Raw genomic sequence first — 20944 nt, 5'->3', positions numbered from 1 at the left:
TAGTGGTTGGAATTGGGGGAGTCCCTGTTACTCACCATCAAACATTTTGTTCAGTTCCTGTCTGATGAATCGCCGGATTTCATCATAATTCACAGCATCTGCCTAAACAAAAGATGGGCAAAACCAAGAGTCAATTCCACTTTGCCTGCGCCAAGTTCCTGAGGCAGCCCTCTTTCACTGCCCGTACATGAGGAGCAATTTCTATTCTGCCTTTTTCACTTTGTTGCATTTGTGTCCAAGAAGTTTAGAGCAGCATTCTACCATCATGACAATCCTGTGAGTTAGGCTATTTATTTTATTCCTTTATTTAGAAAATGTATATGCTCTGCCTCTACAGAGACCTCGTTCCACACACAGTGGCTCATGCATTTTCAATGCACTTTAGAAGCAGATTTCCCCGTTTCACATTGGAAAATCCAGGTGCAAAAGGACACTGAAAGTGCATCATCCAACGTGTGTGGAATGAGCCCTGCTCAGGCTGAGTTACGGCCTGTAGGCACCTTGAGAGCTCAGTGGCTCAATCAGCATTTGAACCTTGGCCTTCCATGACCAGACTCGATACTCTCCTCACCGCTGGGTCCCCAGGGACGTTTAAAATGACCCAAACACAAGAGCATCGGAGGAAGTAAAGGTTTTAACAATCTGCCTTTTCCTTCAAATGCAATGTAATTTAATTTGTTTTCTACTGCTTTTTCAGACCGATACTTATTCCCAAAGTGGCTTGCAGGAACAGGGAAAATCTAATGGCAATTAAGATGGATGTTCCCCACGGAGCAGGCTATCATTTGAACAGAATCTGGGCATGATGGCAGCTTAACTGGTGACCCCCTGCCCCTCCCTCATCAGTGGCAATTGGGGGGGGGGCAGAGAGAACTGGCAGCTCTGTCGGAGTCAGCTTCAGCTGTGTGTCCAACATAGTTTTGAAGCTGGAAGGCCAGACTCTCAGTGGCCACATTGCCAAAGGGCAGGATACATCCATGTATTCAGTTTCCCACATTGTGTCTCCCTCCCTCCCACCATGCATGCATCCACCGCATCTCTTACCATCGACCCAGGCAATCCAGGGTTACCGGGATTTCCCGAAGGGCCAGGTAGGCCAGGCTGTCCTCTCTCCCCGGCAGGGCCACGTGGTCCAATGGGGCCCATGGGGCCGCTTTTCCCAGGCCCCCCAGGCATTCCAGACCTGCCTTTCTCTCCAGGGTACCCTCTTTCCCCTGCAGATCCAGCTTCACCCTGAAACAAAAAGAAGCAGAGAAGTCGGCACGGCCTTAGTGCTTGCCAGGAAGCAAAGGGGAGGAACTCGGCCTTCCTCTGTTTACCTTCTGCCCTGCTGGTCCGGTGAGGCCTGGTTTTCCAGACGGACCCTGGTAAGAAACACATGGAAATGGAGTCCGTGAGTTCCTATAATGCCTTGCAGTCCCCAAGAATTTCATTCAGTTCTACTGCCAGCGTCATAGGCACCCAATCAAATACTTAGCAGGGCCCAACCCAAAACTTGGGCTTCTGCTTCAGGGCACTTGGACTGCTAAGTAAGTAAGGAAAAGTTTATTTGTATCCTGTCCTACCTCAAAGGCTCAGGATGTCTAATGACAATCATATCATATAAGCAATAATCATAACACAATAACAGTGATATAAATGATCCTTAATATTTAAATTCTAAAATATAATGTACATTTCAGTTCAAAATCAAGCCGTTCCAGAAGCGGCCTCCTTCTGCTACGTGCTGGCAATGATCAAAACTCCAGTTTCATGTAATTTGCTACACTCTGTTCTCAGAGCTGCCATTTCGAGTGCCGAGACTGTCTCCCTCAGCTGAGGCGGCCACAGTGGGTGGCTCACTTCACTTCATGCCCTTTGCTGACTGACGGCCACTGGCCGGCTGGCCTTCCCTCAGTGGGCCACGTGAGACGAGGCCAGGCCTCTCTTCTCTTGGTGCCGCACCCAGCGAGGGAAGGAGGTGCCTCAGCCGAGCTGGGCCACCCCCAAGCCTGAATGATTCTCTGCTTGATATTAGAAGGAAAACTCAATCTTGACAGACAATGGAAATGGTAAGCCACAGGCTGCTTGCCTACAGGGCACCCGTTGTTGGTAGACATCCTCTGAGGGTGGGCCAAATGGGACTGAAAGGGCAGGAATGCCCTTCTGCTCTGAGCAACAGACACAACCCAAGCAGCTCTGTTCATTTTAAATAAGAGAAGTCTCATTGTTAACAGGGACTAGGAGAAGGGCAGAGCCATACGTTATTTAAAATACAGGCCTCTTGGATGTCCCTGACAGCATCCCACTAATGTCATTATGGTATCAGAGCATTAGGAAGGCCCCGACAGCATCCCACTAATGTCGTTATGGTATCAGAGCATCAGGAAGGTTATTGCAGAGAGGAAGGAAGGAATACTCTCTACAGCATCTTTTTTTGGTGGCAGCTGCACATTGTTTGTTTCAAAGGGAGTTTATGTGACCAGCCCATCATTAAAAAGTCTTTTTGATAGGTTGGTCCCTTTCCATTCCCTACAGAAGACTTTCGCATGCCCTGGTGAGATAAGGAAGTCAAGGGGAGAGCTCCTTTCTGCATGGTTGGGCCAAAACTAGCTTTGCTCCTGGAGAAGAGCAGATGGGCACCAATCATTTTACCTCTTTGCCAGTTTGTCCATCGGAGCCTGGCTCACCCTGGGGATCAAGAAAGAATGATGTCAGTTGGTTCATCATAAGAAAGAATGATGCCATCATTTTTTATTTCTGAAAACTCCTGGTTGGAATTGGGGGAATCCCTGTTTACAGTTTCTGTAAATTAAAGTTTGTAAGTTTTCCCTTGTAACAAATACTGCCTTGCTCAGGTTTTAAATGAGTTGCGTCTTGGTTCTCCTGGTTCCCAGCTCCCGTTCTCTGCAGCCACACACTAGATTCAGGAAACGATTGTCAAAAACTAAAACACAGCTCTCATGCAGCCATTCTCAATTGGGGCCACATGGACCCCTGGGAGGCCCCATTTGCAGGGTGCCACAGGGAAAATATGAGAAGGGAGCCCAGAAGATTTCTGGGGGGCCCTGGTAACTGAACCGATGAAATACCCTTTTTGTCATGTATGACATCATTAGTTGCTAGGATGCTTGACCTTCATCCAGGGACAGAAAATTAGATCATCCGTTCCTTCATGTGTGCTTGAGTTAATGCATTCAAGAAAAGAAATGAATGCACATACTTCGCTTGGTTAAATGTTCCAAAAATCTGTCTTGGATATATATAAGACAAGGTACCTTGAGTATTGTTTTTTCACTCATAGCTTAGGCCATTTTTCGTCTTGCTCACTGCACAAGTGGCCAGCCTACTGCAGGGAGCCCTGGAATCTGAGAAGAGATCCTAAAAGGGCCGTGGCCAAAGAAATGTTGAGAATGGCTGGTCGAATGGACTCAGAATGCTGCTGCAGGGGGAGGAAAAACACCTGTTCCTTCCCCCAAATTTTCCAGAAACAGCACTGGGGTAGAGTTATTCCCCTGTTTTTGCTGCTCCACGTGCACAGAATTCTTCACACGAGGCAGCAAAAAACACATCAAATCCTGAATTTATAGTTTAGTTAGGCAGGAAGAGAAACTATTCAACCACGTTCATAGCTGGGTACGAATCTGAACTTCAGTCACCCAGTCCCAACTAACCAGACGTCTCACTTTCCCAAACGGTCTCTTGAGAAACGGTTCGCTTTTCCATTTGCCCAAGATGTTGATCTGGAGGCATCCCTTTTGCCATGGGGCACACTCACCGGTGGTCCTGGGTGGCCGGGTGGCCCTGGCTGGCCTGGAATCCCACTGAGGCCTCTTTCTCCAGATGCTCCCCTCTCACCCTTCAGTCCCTGGGAAAGAAAGCTTTAGGTCAGGTGAACAGGTCAGGAGTTACAAGTGTCTGGAGAGGGAATAGGACCTCTCCAATACTATTCCCCAATCCCCAAAGTGGTGTCTCATGATTAGATGTGTAGACATTCTGAACAGGGACTTCCCAACTTCACCCATTCAAGCCCCTAAGCTCCCCCCACCCCCCAGGTATGTCTCATAACTTTCAACAGGAATTGGGCAGGGGGGCACAGCGAATTGCCTGCAATTCAGGGAAGCAATCGGGTTAGTTCAGGGCAAATCAAGCTGCCTCTCACGAGACAGGGAACCTCCCAGCTCTCTGGACTGCCCTCCTCTTTGTGGCAGCCATTTTGTAGTGCTGCCCCCACGACCCTGTCTCACAAGTCCAGAACTGCCCACAGGCTTAACAAGGTTGAGAAACCCCGCATTACCCCACCCTTTCAAGTTTTATTTTATTGCTTTTAATATTCTTTATTGCTGGGTTTCCAACAGGAAAGAAAGACCGGGGACAAACTGAATGATAGGAGTAATAGAGCAAAACAACAACTCAGCCAAACCAAACACCAAATAGTTTTAGGATGGATCAAGTAACAGTCATGATATGGATGCTCTCATTTTCTGAGGCAAATTCATCTCATGTGAATTCACTAAATTTACGTACTGGGTCGGGATCAAGGTAAGAAAAAAAGTAGTTGAGCTAACTGCCTGCCAGTCACCTTCACAGCACACCTTTTAGGCTGCAGGTTAAAATATTCTGGATTGTTCAGAGAAAGTTTCTGTCACGTTTTTCTCTCCAAAGTGGCATGATTTCATTCAGAGGATGTCAACAGAGGGTCAGACTATGTGGTACATTTTTTGGCAACTCCCTGCAGCCAGACTGCAGCTGCAAGGGCTGTTGTTTAAAAAATCAGCAGCAGCCCAATTTGGCTGGGAACTGTGGTGGGCATGTGTGTGTGTGTGTATGTGTGTGTTTGTGGGTAGGGGGGTCATTTTCTTTAGCTGAAACAGTCCCCACAGGGAAATATTTCCTTAACTTTGTAGCTTATGTGAATAACTGGGTTCTGGGGTAGTTACAGCTATGGAAAACAGTACAAGGCAGAAAGCAGAACCCCTTCTCCACCCATGCTGCAGTTCTGATACAAATTGGGGTCCTGACGATTTTTAAAAAGTGACAGTACTTGCAGCTGCTCTGGAGAACTCAGGGGTGACTTGCCAAAATGAGTTTGACCCAGGGGACATTCCAACAAAAGAGCTCTTCTTTCCTTAGGTGGAGCAGGTCAGATTTTGGAGGTGGAGCATTTGCCTAGCAACTGGCAATAAAGGACTAGCAGCAGCAGTCAAGATACTCACAACTCCAGCGAGTCCAGCTGGGCCGGGTTGCCCAGGGCTTCCGGGAGGACCCTGAAAGAGGATGGGAAACACAGGAAGTTTAATAAGGGCCAACAGAGGAAATTTACACAGATACAGAATGACTGGTAAACCCGCAAGCAAGGAGCCTCATTTCCGTACTTCTGATCTTCCCCTCAACCTTTCGGCTTGCAAAGCAGGTCCCACAAGACAGCTTACAATCCTCTCCTAACAGCTTAAAGCCCAATTTAAAAAAAATAGCCAAAACAAACTGTAAGACTGGACAAAGTAACCAGGAGTCAGCAGGAAAAGATTCTCAAGCAAAGTCTGGCGCTGAGAGCCCAGGTTCTTGCTTCAAGGCAGACCAACAGATCCCAGATTTTCAGATTGTGCCCCAAATAAGGTCTGGAGTAGCTATGCCAGTAGGAGTAGCTCCTCCTGCACTGATGCTATGGGTGGCTCTGCACCCATCAACTTTGTTGCCACTGGCCAGGTCTGAGCCCAGCGGCCCGTACTGCACGGCTAGCCAGACTGAGGTGGCCTGGCTCATTCCCGGGCCATTTTAAAACTTCCCAGTCCATCCCATGTGACAGAGACAGCAGATATCTCCAACATATGTTACAATAAACTGAAGACAGGGATGACCAGAAGCACTTAGTATCACAAATGTAATGGAAGTATTGGACCTTGTGGGTGCTCTTTTTCTGTTGGCAGCCAGAAAGATGGTAGCGATAGAATAGATGGTGTATCGTGATTTTGGGGTTCTGAGTGAAAGAGGGAGGGGGAAGATTCTGGTCCCTTATTCACACATCATTTTTTGTGTTAATTCACCTCCCCAGTCTCAACTTTTTAAGGGCAGGTTTTGTGTGTCTATTTTGGTGCTAAAAGCTGCATATCGTCATTGAATGAGCTCTTTTGATGAGCAAAGCACTTCACACGCTCTGCTATGTTTATCTTCACAACAGCCCTGCGAAGTTGATCCTGGAGGCTGGTATTTCACAGATGACAGAAGAGAAGCAGAGACTTGATCCTGGTCATACAAAGAGCCCGCAGCAAAAGCTGGAATTCAAGCAGCCGGATCTCCAAGACCCACCTCTAGCTTTCTGATCCCAAGATGACTCACCGAAATCTCAGTGGCCCCACTCTGGCTGAACTGAATCTCGGCTGAGTCCCATTCTAATCCACCTCAGCCACTAAATTGCCACTGCTTTGGCTGGGAGGCTGACTTGGGAGGGATTGGGGCCAACGTCTGCAAGTGGAATGCATTACCCAAATTGTGAACATTTCCTAGATGCAACGGTTGTACTTGCCAAACAGTGTTCTGTTTTTTTAAAGTAGCTTTTGATAAAAGTCCCAGTGCTCATTCTGGGCTCCAATTCTGCATTAACAGAGAAGCCAGCCAACTCTGTGGGCTTCTTGCACAATGGCTTGCGAGAATCTGCACACCACCTAATGTTGTCTTAAGCAGGAACCTAGATCCAGCCTGAGCCGTGACTCTGTGGCAGCCTTAAGAAAACAACAGAGAATCCGCCCCTTTTCAAACCGAAGACGAGTGGTTTTACTTACAACGTGCCCAGGAGGACCTGGTCTACCTTGAGGCCCCACTGGACCAGGCTCTCCCTGGATGGAAAAAAGAGAGAAAAAGAACAAGACAGAAAGTCAGAGCACAGAAAGCTCTCTGTTCAGTGCCTCTTGTGTGCTAACCATCCCCTCCTTCCATTTACTTTGGCCCAACTGGATTGTTCCTACACGGAAGAATAAGGAAACGTTGGAAAAGGAAACACTCCATCAGTAAGGAAGCTTTACAACCACCCTGGACATTCAAGTTGCAGACTTAACAGTTACCATGCTTTAGCATATGCACATGCACAGATGCAAATTTCAAAAGGAGATTCCAGCATGACACAGCTGAGCTATAATGTGCAGGCAGATTTGATCATGTTAAATCTGGGTTCAAGAGGACCGTTTGCTCATGACCGCACCTACTCTGATTTGGCTTGATCTCTTGATTTCAAATACGTGTTGCCTAGTAATGAAGTTTACTGGCCTCTTGAGTGTCTGAACTTGTCATGTTGTTACAACTTCCCAGAGTCTACTTCGTCAAATGCATAAATCGTTATCTCCATTAGCCACACTATATACTCATACCTACCCACACACAGATAATGTAATGCTGCCTAGGGGTGGGCAATTGGCCAATCCAATCTGAAAAAAATCCCCTGCAAAAGAGCTTGCTGTTCTTTTTCGGGCATTAATTCAGCTGGTTTTTTTTCCTATTTTCCTTATTTCGGAACTGCTGGACAGCCGAGTTAGACAGCTTTTAAAGGGCCCTCAGTCCCTTTATATGCCTTCAGAGTGAACTCCCATTGCTACAGCTTGCAAAAGGCATTTAAATTTTAAAGTTTAAGTGCCTTTATTCCCTTCATTGGAAACAGTGGACGATGGGGGCACCTTCTTTGTTTTTGTTTTCTAAAGGAGAGACTCTGCAAGTGATGCTGAAAATTTGGTGCCCCTACCTAAAAAAACAGCTCCCCTCCGAGCCCCAGATACCCCCAGATCAATTCTCCACTACAGGCTATACAGACCATAGGCTTTAATGGAGCTGAGAAAATATGGCATTCCCGAATATTAATTGAATCTGACTACCAGGCCAGTATTGTGATTTGGAAATATCAGGAAATATTTTCGGGTTCAGTGTACCCAAACAATACTTGGTTTTGTTTGCTTTTGCACACCCCTAATGTGGCAAATGGAGAGAAGATTTCATGGACCAGATGAAGCAGGCTCTGGTCCACCAGCTTCCATCATGATACGTTTTTCTTCTTTTAAGATGCTGCACAGCTCTCTGGGGCTTGACTGCAGGAGATTTACAGGGCTATCTGTTCAGAATTCATCTTTTCAATGAATGCATTTTATTGCAGGCTGGCGGTGAAGGGTTCATCCCTTGACGTTACTTATCAGCCATATTTTCAAGCACTGATTTGGACAGACATAGAAGTCAGGTGGGCTAGTAGTGACTCTTCTGCTCTTCCTTGGGGGGGGGTATAACCATGCCCCCATGCTTTTTACACTGCGTGCCATGTTTCGGCAGAGGAATCTACGCTCTATGCATGGAACAGGCATGTACAGAAAGTGCTGGCCAAAGAACAACCCCAAATACCTCCCACTCCCCTGGAGTGGATGCCTTTCTTTCATTAGCACTGAAGAAAAGAACATCCCAGTGCTCAGGCACTATCAGAGACTCAACCTGTCCCTTGGTTTTGCCCCTCCCTCAACAGCTTGGCCACTTCTAGAACTATGGAACATACAAGCCATCTAACTGTGAACATAAGAAACCACACCCCTCTGCTTAGCCACACCCCTTCATCTCCACGGCCACATCCTCACCATCCCTGCAGCTCCATCTTGCCTATTTCACCCTGCTTTTCTTTGCCTTAAGGACAGGGTTGCCAGTTCGGGGTTGGGAAACACTTGGAAGATCAGGGGGATGGAACCTGAGGAGGGTGGAATTTGGGGAGGGGAGGGACCTCTACAGGTATAATGCCATAGACTCAACCTTCTGAAGAGGCCATTTTCTCCAGGAGAATTGATCTCCACCCGAGCTTAGATGCATGGCAAGTGCATCTGACGGCCTGTATATAACATCTTATGCCACTCTATGGGCAATGGGGAGAGTTATTGGGAGGTATTTTGATTTCTGCCTGCCATCTTGTTGCTGTTACGCTGTTTTATTGCTAATATCAGGTGGGCGTGTGTTGATTTTATTGTTTTATTCTATTGGGGCTACTGAGCCCATTTTATTCTGTAAGCCGCCCTGAGCCGCCTTGTCAGGAGGGGACAGGATATAAATTAAATAATACAAATAAATCTTTGTCACTGGAGATCACTTGTAGTAATAAGTCATCTGGAGTAATAATAAACTCATCTGGAGTTTGGCAACCCTACATAAAGCTTTGTGAGTCAGGTGGGGCTGAGAGAGTTCTGAGAGAACTGTGACTAGCCCTAGGTCTCCCAGCAGGCTTCATGTGGAGGAAGAGTGGGGCATCAAACTCCATTCTCCAGATTAGAGTCCTGCTACTCTTTGCCATTAAACCACTAAACTGCATTAAGAAAATGTATATATCTTCTTCTCCAAAAACTTGCTTTCGGAAGCTCATAAAATACAACACAATGATTTAGAAAAAAAACCCTGAAACAAGCCAAGGGCATAAAAACATGCATAAAAGGGACATTGATCAGCCTAAAGCGATATCCATCAAACAGTCCTCAGGCTAGAAGCAGGCCACAAGAATGGCTTTTTAAAAGATGAGATCTCTCTCTCCGCCCCATTCGAAGCCTGTGTCCAAAGAAATGTTTTGCCCTGGCAGACCTGAAGCAGGCCTCAAGGGGCAGCGTATTCCAAATAGTGTCCTGTAAGGAGAAGCCCTTTTTGTGTGATTCTGGTAAAGTAACTCACCTCAGCCCCAGTCCGGCCAGGATTCCCGGGGGGCCCAGGTTGGCCACAGTCGCCCTAGAAAGTCATACATGCACAGTTCATATTAGTTCCACAAAGCAAAGCACAAAAGGCCAGAATAAGAAGAGCTGATTTTTTTAATACTCCGTTTTTTACTACCCCAAGGAGTCTCAAAGCAAAACAGCTTGCAAACGCCTTTTCTTTCCTCTCCCCATCACAGACACCCTGAGAGGTAGGTGGGGCTGAGAGCGCTCTGAGAGAGCTGTGAGTGGCCCAAGGCCAGCCAGCTGGTTGCAAGTGGAGGCGTGGGAATCAAACCCAGTTCTCCAGACTAGAGTCTGCTGCTCTTCAACCACTACGCCATACTGGTGTTGTTTTGCCCATCCTGTTCACCTGGATGGTTGGCACATCCCTCTCCCTGTGTTTCGGATACTCTGCCCATTGGAAGGAAAGAAATGTAAACCCACCCACCCTGTCCCAGTCAGAGGTTCACTAGCTTAGTTTGCTGTCTGGTCCAAAGGGAAGCGGCTCTCTGGAAGAGGGGTCTTCTGCAGGGCCTGCTGCCTGAAAACATTTATCTGGGGAGATGCCAAGGGTCAATCTCGAGGCCTTTTGCATGCAAAACAGGTGTTCTACATGAACTACTCCCCTACCCTGGTGTAAACGAGTTAATTTGCAAAGTGCACAGTCCACGTATTCTGCTCTTTTAAAAAAATACACTAGAGCCTATTCTGCACACAATATATAATGCACTTGCAATGCACTTTAGAAGTAGATTTTCCTGTTCTGCAAAGGAAAATCCAGCTGCCAAAGCACATTGAAAGTGCATTATCCTGTGTGTGTGGAATGGGCCAGGGTTGCTCAAATGCTGCGAGGGCTGCGCAGCAATGGCTTGGGCACCTAGGGCATCAAACATCCTCCGTCCAGCTCTGGCTGCGTTGGTGACAGCCAGGTCCCAGGCACAAGCTTTCCCTGAATGCCCCCACCACGCACAGACAGAGACCGGCTCATGTGAAGCAACTCTGGCAAAAATTGAGCGATGGGAAATGGCTGTGTGGACTTGGCCCCGAGAAGCTGCTTCTGAATCTTTCCACTGCCCTTGGTGTAGACCTGTGATTTGTGGAGGCTCCTTGGTGGTTCTTAGATCTCTGCTGCTGTGTTTTTCATTACAACGAAAGAATCAATGAGTGGTGTAAATAAGAGTGATGGCTTTTCGCCTGCATCTGCTTTGACTTTTTTTCCTTTTCCAGTTCAGGCTAGAAACATCTTGTTACGATGCTGATGCAACCATTAACAGAATCAGTGGAAGACAGGACCCTAAAGCTATCTGTAAATTTTCGGAGGGTTTTTTTGTTGTTGATATTTTAAGAAATCCCTATTGCAAATTCCTTGTATGCCACATGACCTTGCAACCAAAGACCAAATCTTACCTTTTGCCCTGGAAGGCCTGGATGGCCCGTCTTCCCTTTGAAGCCCTAAAGGGAATAAAAACAAGACCAAAAATTTAAAGACCCTGGAGGCTGGTTCTGACCAATGAAGCACAAGGCCTGTACCTGTTGCTCCACTTCTCTTTGGAGTTGCCAATGGACCAGGAAACAAGAGCCCATCTAGCTTGCAAGTGGCTGTACACCAAGCAGTTGTTAAAGTCACAACTACAAAGGCTGATCAGAAAGCAGACTCCCCTTAAATAAGGAGGGGAGGCTCCAGAAAGGTACACGGGTGTTGACCAGGGATGGAAGTTGATAATCCCTACCCCCACATTCCTCTGTTATATGCCTGGAGCAAACCGGAATTAAATTTCTGTTCTATTCTACCTCCCACAGCAGTAGAGTGACCCACAACTTACCGGTAGTCCCATCATTCCTGGGGGTCCTGCAGGCCCAGGGTCACCCTGTGGAAAGCAAATAGTTAATGCTACTGATGGACAGCTGCCTGAGGAACTTCCAAGATTTCAGATTAAACTTGGCCTTCCCAACCAGGACTCCTGCATTGTGTGGCCTTTCCCAGAAGTTTGGATGGGCACTGACATTGTTAGACCTCAGTGGAGCCCACCTCCCCTGTTGCTCTACAGGCCTAGTCTCTTTCTCCACAATGGAAACCGTGAATGGTCAATCGATCGACTGGCTGGCTCCTGCATCTTACTTCCACCACCACTTCTCTAAAGGGGCAGGTCACCACTTCCAGGGTTCCTTGAAGCCTGAAAAATATTTCAGGGGTTCCTCCACGGTCGAAAGATTGAAAAAATTGGCTTAAAGTATCACAGAGTTATGGCTTCTTGCATATTCCATTAATATTTCCACACCCTTTTCATCTCCCTGGACAGTTAGAAACTCTTTCCCAATGTCTGTCAGTCATAGACTTATCGCTCCCTACCTCTGAGGAGCTCAAGGTGCTCCAGGTCTTCCCCTTTTCATTGTGTAGTCTCAGCATACAAGTGAGACTAAGACGTGGGTAGGTGAGACTGAAAAGGAGTGACTGGCCCAAAGTCCCTCAGGGAGCTTCATTACTGTGCAGGAGATTGGAACCCAAGCCCTGATCTAGGGCTGCCAGGTCTCCTGCTATGATGGGAGGCCTCCCATTGGCAGCTCTTGGTGCCTGCCACCACTTGGAGCAGTGGAAGAAAAATAACTTGTAGCATGTGAGTCATGAGATCACTTCCAGGGAAAAGACCATAGAGTTTCTAGTGATTCCTAGAGCGGCCTGATGTCACTTTTGGGTTTTCCCAGGAGTAATATCACAGTGCAAACAACAGCTCGCCCTCCATGTCTTCCACTCTACATGCTCCTGGCAGTTGCCAAGCATGGACTGACAAGCCTGATTATCCAAACACATCAGCTCTCAAGCTCTAAGTCAGACCAAAGGCAAGAACAGACCCACGGTTATCTCCTCCACAAAGTCCAGGCTTCAAACTGGGCCCATTCCTGATTCATCCTCATGGCTTCAGGCAAAAGCGAGCTAAACATCTCCCAATTATTAGAGGGTTGAAAAAAAACAGAGGTGAAGGGGCTCAGGGGCTTGGCAGATGCACATGCTCACCCGTAATCCTGCTTTCCCATCCTTCCCATCCAGTCCATCCAAGCCAGGCGGGCCCTAAAACATCGCAAGGGAAATGCAACAAGGACACAGGGTTAGAATGAATTGAGGGAAATAAAGAAGAGTTGGTTTTTATACCCTGTCTTTCAGTTCAGGGATCTCCGATCAGCTTACCTTCCTTCCTCTCCCCACAACAGATACCCTGTGAGGTAGGTGGGGCTGAGAGAGCTCTGACAGGACAGCTCTGTCAGAACATCTCTAACAGGACTGTAACTAGCCCAAGGTCACCCAGCTTGGCTGCATGTGGTGGAGCAGGGAATCAAACCCAGCTCTCCAGATTAGAGGCTGCTGATCTTAACCACTACACCAAGCTGGCTCTTATCCCTCATGCAACTTGGCAAAAGATCTGTACTGTGTGGAGCCGGGGGCAATAGCCACACTCAATATTCACACAGTTTACAAAAGCAACCGATGCACTTCCCATGCCTGGGCCCTACCACTCTGCTCAGCATATTCGGAAGGCTTCCTCCAGCCTCAGAAGCCGTCTGCAAATCTACGTGGTTCTTCTGCCACTGGCAGACCCGTGCTGATTGAAAGAGGAAGAGAGGGGCATTTCATTCCGCCCCCAGCTCCATGTGGTTATTAGTTCACACATATTCCTCTTCCAGGGTTGGGAATGACTGCTGGGGAGGCAGGGGTAGCAATGAGTGCAGGAAACATCTTTGATTCTTATGCTGACAGACTGCTGACCGCAACCCAATTACGCAAAGGCCTTCTCTGTAAAGTACTCTGCATCACTGCTGATCCGTTCCCTCCTCTATTTTAACCAAGAACTTCAATACATTCTTACCTGTAACCCAGGAGGTCCTGGAGGCCCAGGAGGGCCGGTCATCCCAGGTGAGCCACGCATCCCCTCACTGCCCTGCAAAAAGACATACGCGTGTTAGATGATTAAAGTTGCAAACTGGCTGCCCAGGGGGTGAAAGTGGAGGGGGGGGCTCTACTAGTACAGCGAGGCATAAGAGCATGGATGCAGGTGTGTGTGGGAGGAAGGTAGACTGGCAATCCCTTCTTCCTCCTCCTCCTCCTCACAAGCTCCCCCCACTGGAAATTCATTTGGAAGGAGGATTTTGAATGGAGAACCACACAAGGCAATGGGAAATAATTTGGGGATTATAGCAGCTGGCAAAGCTGTTCTCCGGGTAAATTCAAGATCTGGGGCATCAGGTAGGGAGCAGAGGCTTGTGCTGCTGCAGTTGTTCAACAGGTGTTGCCCCCGCTGTGTGCCAGCTGGGCTTACATGTGTCCAGAACCAGACACCTGCTTGGACTCCCAAGCAAAGGGATTTTTAAAAGCCTGTTGTAGCTTCTGGCTACATGGGCGCCAGGTGTTCTGAAACCAAGCTGCACATTTTAAGGAGGGGAAATCTATCTCCTCTTTTATTAAACCAAAATATTTAGCATGCACTCCCAGAAGTGAGCAGCAGATGCCAGCAGAATCCTGGAATTGGCAGGGATTTGCACCCTTCCCTCGCTCCTGCAGAGCTCAGACTAGGCTTTGCCATATCTGAGAAGATAAACTGGGTTGGCCTTGGTTAGTACTTGGATGGGAGACTACCAAGGAGGTCCAGGGTTGCTAGGCACAGGCAGGCAGTGGCAAAAAAACACCTCTGGCTCTACTGCCTTGAAAACCCTACAATGTTTCCATAAGTCCACTGCAGTCTGACAGCGATTTCTCCTCGCCACTCCAGCCTCATCCTCTCTTCCTCCTCCACTTCCACCCTGTAACTTCCAACTTCTTTTCTGTGGTTTTTGGAGCAAATTGTACTGTAAAGAGTGTCAGCTCATTTCTTTCTTCTGCATTGGATACAGTACTGGATGCATGGATAAAATGTACTGTAAACTGTGTCGGCTCATTTACTTCCTCAATGAAAAATAGCTACAGTGTGGTGTAAAATCTGGTTAGGAAGACTATGGGACTTGGGGAAGTCTGTGGCAGAGCAAAACGTGGTACTCTCTTTTTCCTGTTGCTCTGTTAGCAACAAAGACCAAGAAATCTGACAGGATCAAGGTCCAGAAGTTTATAGCTTCTCACTTTCTGTATGGTCTCTCTCACCTTTTCTGCAGGAGGCCCAGGTGGTCCAGGTTGTCCCGCTTTCCCTGGGAACCCTGGAGGTCCCTAACAAGACACAAAGCACAAGAAATTGATTGTTTTATGTGGTTAAGATGGACCCATCTTGGTTTAAACGCTTTCTTCTGCATTTACAGTACTGGATACATGGATAAAAGAATCTAAATAGAGTTATTCAAAATGCGTATTCATTGTTTGTTAGCTGTAATTATATTTGCCGGTTCATAAGGATTATATAGTATTTTTGTAAATAAAAAAAGAACATATAAATTCTCTTTGCGAGCAAAACTGCTGGTTTCCTCTAGCCTAGGCTGTATATGCTCTACGCTAGAAAAAAAATAACCTATGTCAAAAATCTGCACGTAGAAAAGCTGAACCCAGAAATCCTGCAAACTGAGCACGTTCGAATAATTGAGTCATCTTCTGCTTAGGCAGGGGGCTTTGGAGTTCTCCCCCTTCAGCATTTAATTTTTAAAAACATTTCAACAGCCAGGATACTTTTGCAAGTATCAGAACTAGAAACATCCCTTTTCTGTTGTTCCTGAGCTGAATTCTAGTTGCACATGCAGTGTGTTCTGTGAACATACAACCCAGAACTCTGACTTCAACTTGAAAGCTTCTAAAAGGAGCAGGGCTCTGCTTTACTGAGAACTCCAACACAGGTTGGTTATTATATATACTATTTCATTCCCCATAAAGAGGGGAAAGAAACAAGCCCTCCCCTAATGTTTGGCACCATTCCAAACTTTAATCACCTCTCCCTGCCATTTCATTCTCTAAGCATCTTATCTTTTCCTCATACCTCCCGGCACAGTAAAATCCTTCTATAATAAATCAAAAAGGAGTGGTTGGATTGTTGATTTTGCTTGTACTTCAGTGTTCTTCCAAAAATAGAGTTAATAACCTCTTCCCTCCTAATCTGATCTTGTAGGTCTTGATTTCTCAGCACCGGCTCAAAAATTCCTCCCCCTCGGAAGGCGATATGCTGGTAGATGTGTACATCTCTTGTCTTTCTGCCCTGAGACTGTACACACACTGAATTGCTGTAAGTCCAAAACTTCTTTAGAATGTGTAATACTTACAGGGGCCCCTGGGAAACCAGGCTGGCCTTGAAATCCCTGGAAATAGAAGAAGAGCAGATAATCACTTTAAATATGAAAATTACAGGCCTTCAAGAGCATCCATTCCTGTGGTATCTGCAGGAGGTAGTCCCAGAAAATGCCCTCACACAAGCGATTATGCTAGGTCTCTGCAGCAGTCGGACTGCCTTGAGGGATCCAGTCCAGCCTCATGCAGACTTGTGGCAGAATAAGCTGTCCCCATCTTAGGCTAACTAGAAGAGGACAAAGTCGGGTGCAGTAAATCATTCAGAGAGACAGTATGCAGCCTCTGACTAGGATGGGTCTTTTGGTTTCTCACTATACACACACTGGAAAGGATTTACAGCTGGGATGCCAGGAAATTTTCAGTTCATTTAGACAGCAACAGGATGGGCCCAACCTGGGAAATGGGCAACCCCCGGCTCAAGAGATTTCTGCACTGTCCCCCAGTTTTCCACCATTGTCCTTTTGTCATCTCCTCAGCTCAGCTGAGCAGAGGCAAAAACCAGACTGAGGGAAGGGCGTGGACCTCTCTCAGATGCTGGGCTTGGGTTGTGGGCTCGTGGGGCACATGTCCAAATGGTCAGGCAAGCCATCAGAAACTGCATTTCACCTGATCGCCTTTTTCTCCCGCGCTGCCTGCTGGTCCTCGTTCTCCTCTTGGACCCTGATGGCAGGAGAGATTAAAAGTGAGAGGGGAATTATGGGAGGTGTAGCTAACTGATGGCAGGCCTTGTTCTCACAGAGGTGGTCCCAGCCTGGGCCAGGGCTGTACCACATCAGCCTTCATAGATCAAAACCCCCGCAGAAAAAAGAAATCCAGCCTAGGCTGAAGAAGAGAGGACACACTAAAGGCTTCCAGTCTGATCCTAACAAGAGTTATGCTCTTCTAAGACCACTGGTTTCAATGGGCTCAGAAAAATATGACTCTGCTTAGGACAGTACCGCTTGGATGCTTCCACACGGCAAGGAGTCTCTGTTCTTCATTTATCACCAGCTATAAAGGCAAATGTATGTTGCATTGTCAGTGGAGTTTCTGCACATTTTCCCATGAAGTTGCCATTTTCCATGCACCTCCACCCCTCACCAGCATCTCCAGAGGGTTCTCTGGGGGACCTTTAAAAAAACAGACCAGCAATTGTTATGGCATCATTGCAATTACAGGTTTTTTTTAAGTCCCCCAAAAGCCCTCCAGAGGCTCAGCAGTGGGAAATGGCACCAATGTGAACAGGACCTTTGAAAATGTGCACTTCTTCATCTAGACGGCAGACTAACATCTGGGACTGAGACTAACATCAGGCTTGGGAAACAGCATGCCAAGGATGGGGGAACCCAGAACTGGCTAGTGAGAGGAAAACTTCAGCATTGTTCATGTATTATATATTACATCCCTACATCCTGAATGTACGCGTTAGTCAGAAACAATCAAAACATGTTCTCTTTGCAAGTGAAACTAGGGGCCAGGTTCTGGATATTGTACACTGCCCTAAGACAGCTTACTGGATAGAAGTGGAAGGAAGGAAGGAAGGAAGGAAGGAAGGAAGGAAGGAAGGAAGGAAGGAAGGAAGGAAGGAAGGAAGGAAGGAAGGAAGGAGACAGAGAGGAAGGAAGGAAGGAAGGAGACAGAGAGGAAGGAAGGAAGGAAGGAGGGAGGGAGGGAGATAGAGAGGGAGGAAGGAAGGAAGGAGGGAAGGAAGGAAGGAAGGAAGGAAGGAAGGAAGGAAGGAGAAAGGGAGAGAGGGAGAGAGGGAGAGAGGGAGAGAGGGAGAGAGGGAAAGAAAGAAAGAAAGAAAGAAAGAAAGAAAGAAAGAAAGAAAGAAAGAAAGAAAGAAAGAAAGAAAGAAAGAAAGAAAGAAAGAAAGAAAGAAAGAAAGAAAGAAAGAAAGAGGCTTTGACTGATCAACCGTTCAGGGGTACCTGCACTGAACATAACCTGAGAATTAACTGACTATACATGGACTGTAAACCGGTTCACGATGACTTGGAATGAGGCTATTGTGTTGATAATCCTCCCCAAACAGGGCTCCAATTTAGAAGTCAATGTGGAGAAAGTGGTCCATGTGGAAGGTGCTGGGTGATCAGACACAGGCTTACGACCTCTGGAAGAACCGCAGAGCATGAAATGAAAAACCCCACGCATGCGCGCACACAGACCCAAATACGGTCAGAGAATATTTTCGTCTCTCAAACACCTTCTAACTGGACAATTTGACTACAATCACCAAGTCGGCTGCAGATGACAGTGGCAACTCAGCTCCTAACTTACCACTGGGCCAGCTGGACCTACAGGACCATCCAAACCAGGAGGACCCTGGAAAAGACAAGGGAAAAGAAATGAGACCCTCACACTTTTGCAAAAGCTAAGCTCTGGTGGCGGTGGAGAGATTCACAGAATTCTCCAACTTTATATTTCTACATGCATTTTAATTTACTGTTAGAATTTCAACTGAGCCTGAGAAAGGGGGGCGAGGAATTTACTTATAACAATAAACAGAAATCATACCAGTTCTCAGCCTCCCATGCCCTTCCGTCTAAGTAGAGTTTTGCTACTTACCGATTCTCCCTTTTCGCCTGCTGGACCAGAGTAACCTCTTTCTCCTTTAGCACCCTAGTTAGTAAGTATATAGAAAGAAAACTGTTTTTAATCAAGTGATACTAGACAGGATAGGGGGAAGAAACTTGGGGGGAGGGGGCTTTCACAGGGATTTTCGCCCCAAGTTTGTCCCCATGAGACCCCTTAAAAAACTCTTGATCTGCAACTACCCAGTAGAAGGTGGCCATTCCTTGGGACAAGCAAACGTTTCTTTTTGAAGCTCCAAAAGCCCTCACTCATCCCCTCTGCCTCCAGGAAAGCACCTACTTCATTTGCCATGCCACCCCTTTCCCCCTGCATGAAATACTCACGGGTAGCCCAGGGGGGCCCATGGCACCGGGGTATCCGGGCTGCCCTGGAGGGCCCTGTGGAGAAAGACACTGGCAATCAGCCCCTGCTTCCTGGCTTCAACACCAACCACCAAATCCCGTGACCACGTTGCGATGACTCGAGCTCTGCAGTGAGGCTCCATCACTTACCGGTTCTCCTTTGGAGCCAGGGAACCCAGATGGTCCACGTTCACCCTGGATACCCTTGGGGAAAAAGGGACATAAAGGGGACATTTACATTTCCTGCTATTTTCCTTTGATTTCACCTGGGTGGGTTGGGCGGCCGTGGCTGTGAAACAGGACAGGGAGGCGCACAGAAAGTGGGATACCAGCTCACTTCAAGACTTTTCCTCTTTGATCAGCTAGCGGAACCAGTAAAACGTTCCCGACTCTCCCTTTCAACCTCTGCAAACTTTAAAACGAGTCTTATCCACCCAGGATGTTCCTGATCAGTTATCCCTTTCACCAGGATGTAGAATTCTGCTTTTAGGAGGCCTGGGTTCACACCAATATTTCTTGCCACACCTAAACAGGAAGCTCACTCAAGATGAGCTTTGCATCATGACTTGTGTGGTATATGGGGGATGGCGTATGCTCACCCACACACGTCCCCGACCCTACCTTGAAAATTTTGCAAAGGAACAAAGGCGCAACTGTATAAGGTAAAGATAAAGGTATCCCCTGTGCAAGCACCGGGTCATGTCTGACCCTTGGGGTGACGCCCTCTAGCGTTTTCACGGCAGACTCAATATGGGGTGGTTTGCCAGTGCCTTCTCCAGTCATAACCATTTACCCCACAGCAAGCTGGGTACTCATTTTACCGACCTCGGAAGGATGGAGTCAACCGTGAGCCGGCTGCTGGGATTGAACTCCCAGCCTCATGGGCAGAGCTTTCAGACTGCTGCCTTACCACTCTGCGCCACAAGAGGCTCTTACAACAACTGTATACCCACCCACAAAAAGTTTTCCTGACTTTCTACCTGCACTCTGGAGGAGGCATTTTGGAGAACTCGACTATGGCATGAAGCAATACAGCCAGAACTATCTTTTGGGCTGGTAGGTGCCCATTTGGATTCAATTCAATGAGTGAGAAGGCAAAACTGACCGGTCACTTTTTCAGCATCGCCAGTTTGGAGTTTCTAGAGAAGCTCACAGAACCAGCTTGTCCAGCTGCTCTTGGGTTTTGTACCTGGGCATGCAAGAACCTAAGCCAAATTAGAACTGTGGTTCAACCAAGACCAGTCTCCAGCCATGACAGCACCCAACGGCATCAGCCTGTGGCTCCAGGAGAAAAGCACAATGGTTGCAATCCAGTTCCAAATCAGTGGTAACTAAAGCCAGATGAAATAGGATGGGATGGTGGCAGAGCCAGTGTTTCTATGAATACTCCTCTGGCAGCACATGACAATGAACTGAGTGAGACAATTGAACCCGAGCACCCATTAGGACAGCATCATTCATTTTAATGTGGCTGACAGTGCAACCTCACACAGAGTTCCTCAACGTTGATTTCAAAAGAGTCAATTAACTCTTCCTAGATTAGCAAGAGTTCAGTAGCACCCTAATGACCAACAATATTTTCCACAGTACAAGCTTTGAAGAGCCAAAGCTCCCTTAATCAGATATAAAGGGAAACTGTCAGGATCTGGGTAGAGATCAGCATCCTGCCGTAGTTTTTTTTCTGTATGCATCCTTTGTATTCTTATGTCCTCTGCAGGAGGGGGATGGAGAAATGGTTTGGTGAGCTGGGGAAAGTCTTGGGAGTATGGGGCTATTTATAGCTTCACTTTGATCTCTGTGTAGGCTCTGGATGTTGGGAGGAGAGGAAGCTTCAGAACTATCTACACAGGACTATCTTTGTAGCCATGGAGCCTGGTGGTTGGGGTTCACCCCTGGGTGTATCAAATGTGCCTGAGAAAGTAGGGAGGTTACCTTCTGAAGCAGGGCGGCATGATGCGACATGATGGTGGAGCGGATGGGGAATATACTGATCCATATGAGTATTGTGATTTAGTCTTAACGAAAAGTATCATGAGCTTAGTTTGTTTCCTTTCAATAAATTGCTTTTGCTGAACATGTCAAGTCTGTTTATTTGAGAATCCAACTGGAAGCGT

The 20944-nt window shown here is 47.2% G+C and overlaps 1 protein-coding gene and 1 long non-coding RNA gene across 7 annotated transcripts in view; one reads left to right on the top strand and one right to left on the bottom strand.

The window, feature by feature from the left end:
* COL16A1 (collagen type XVI alpha 1 chain) overlaps positions 1-20944 on the bottom strand; it is a 168348-nt gene that overhangs the window by 4392 nt on the left and 143012 nt on the right. For all 6 annotated transcript variants that reach the window (XM_077337466.1, XM_077337465.1, XM_077337467.1 and 3 more), the window contains 19 exons: positions 18981-19034; positions 18813-18866; positions 18463-18516; positions 18175-18219; positions 16522-16575; positions 15891-15926; positions 14794-14856; positions 13529-13600; positions 12682-12735; positions 11492-11536; positions 11076-11120; positions 9649-9702; positions 6759-6812; positions 5196-5246; positions 3758-3847; positions 2635-2670; positions 1320-1364; positions 1045-1233; positions 36-102 (listed from right to left, as the gene is read on the bottom strand). In XM_077337466.1, the coding sequence (XP_077193581.1) occupies positions 36-102; positions 1045-1233; positions 1320-1364; positions 2635-2670; positions 3758-3847; positions 5196-5246; positions 6759-6812; positions 9649-9702; positions 11076-11120; positions 11492-11536; positions 12682-12735; positions 13529-13600; positions 14794-14856; positions 15891-15926; positions 16522-16575; positions 18175-18219; positions 18463-18516; positions 18813-18866; positions 18981-19034 (1162 nt within the window). The remainder of the gene's footprint in view (positions 1-35; positions 103-1044; positions 1234-1319; positions 1365-2634; positions 2671-3757; positions 3848-5195; positions 5247-6758; positions 6813-9648; positions 9703-11075; positions 11121-11491; positions 11537-12681; positions 12736-13528; positions 13601-14793; positions 14857-15890; positions 15927-16521; positions 16576-18174; positions 18220-18462; positions 18517-18812; positions 18867-18980; positions 19035-20944) is intronic.
* Positions 3415-9521, top strand: LOC143837523 (uncharacterized). Its single transcript, XR_013231000.1, has 3 exons — positions 3415-4521; positions 5113-5320; positions 6158-9521. It is a non-coding gene; the product is annotated as an uncharacterized LOC143837523 (long non-coding RNA).

Source organism: Paroedura picta, chromosome 5 (assembly GCF_049243985.1).
Source record: "Paroedura picta isolate Pp20150507F chromosome 5, Ppicta_v3.0, whole genome shotgun sequence".
Lineage (NCBI taxonomy): Eukaryota > Metazoa > Chordata > Lepidosauria > Squamata > Gekkonidae > Paroedura > Paroedura picta.
The sequence above is the reverse complement of the archived record's forward strand: the minus strand, read 5'-3'. Positions and strand labels throughout refer to the sequence as shown.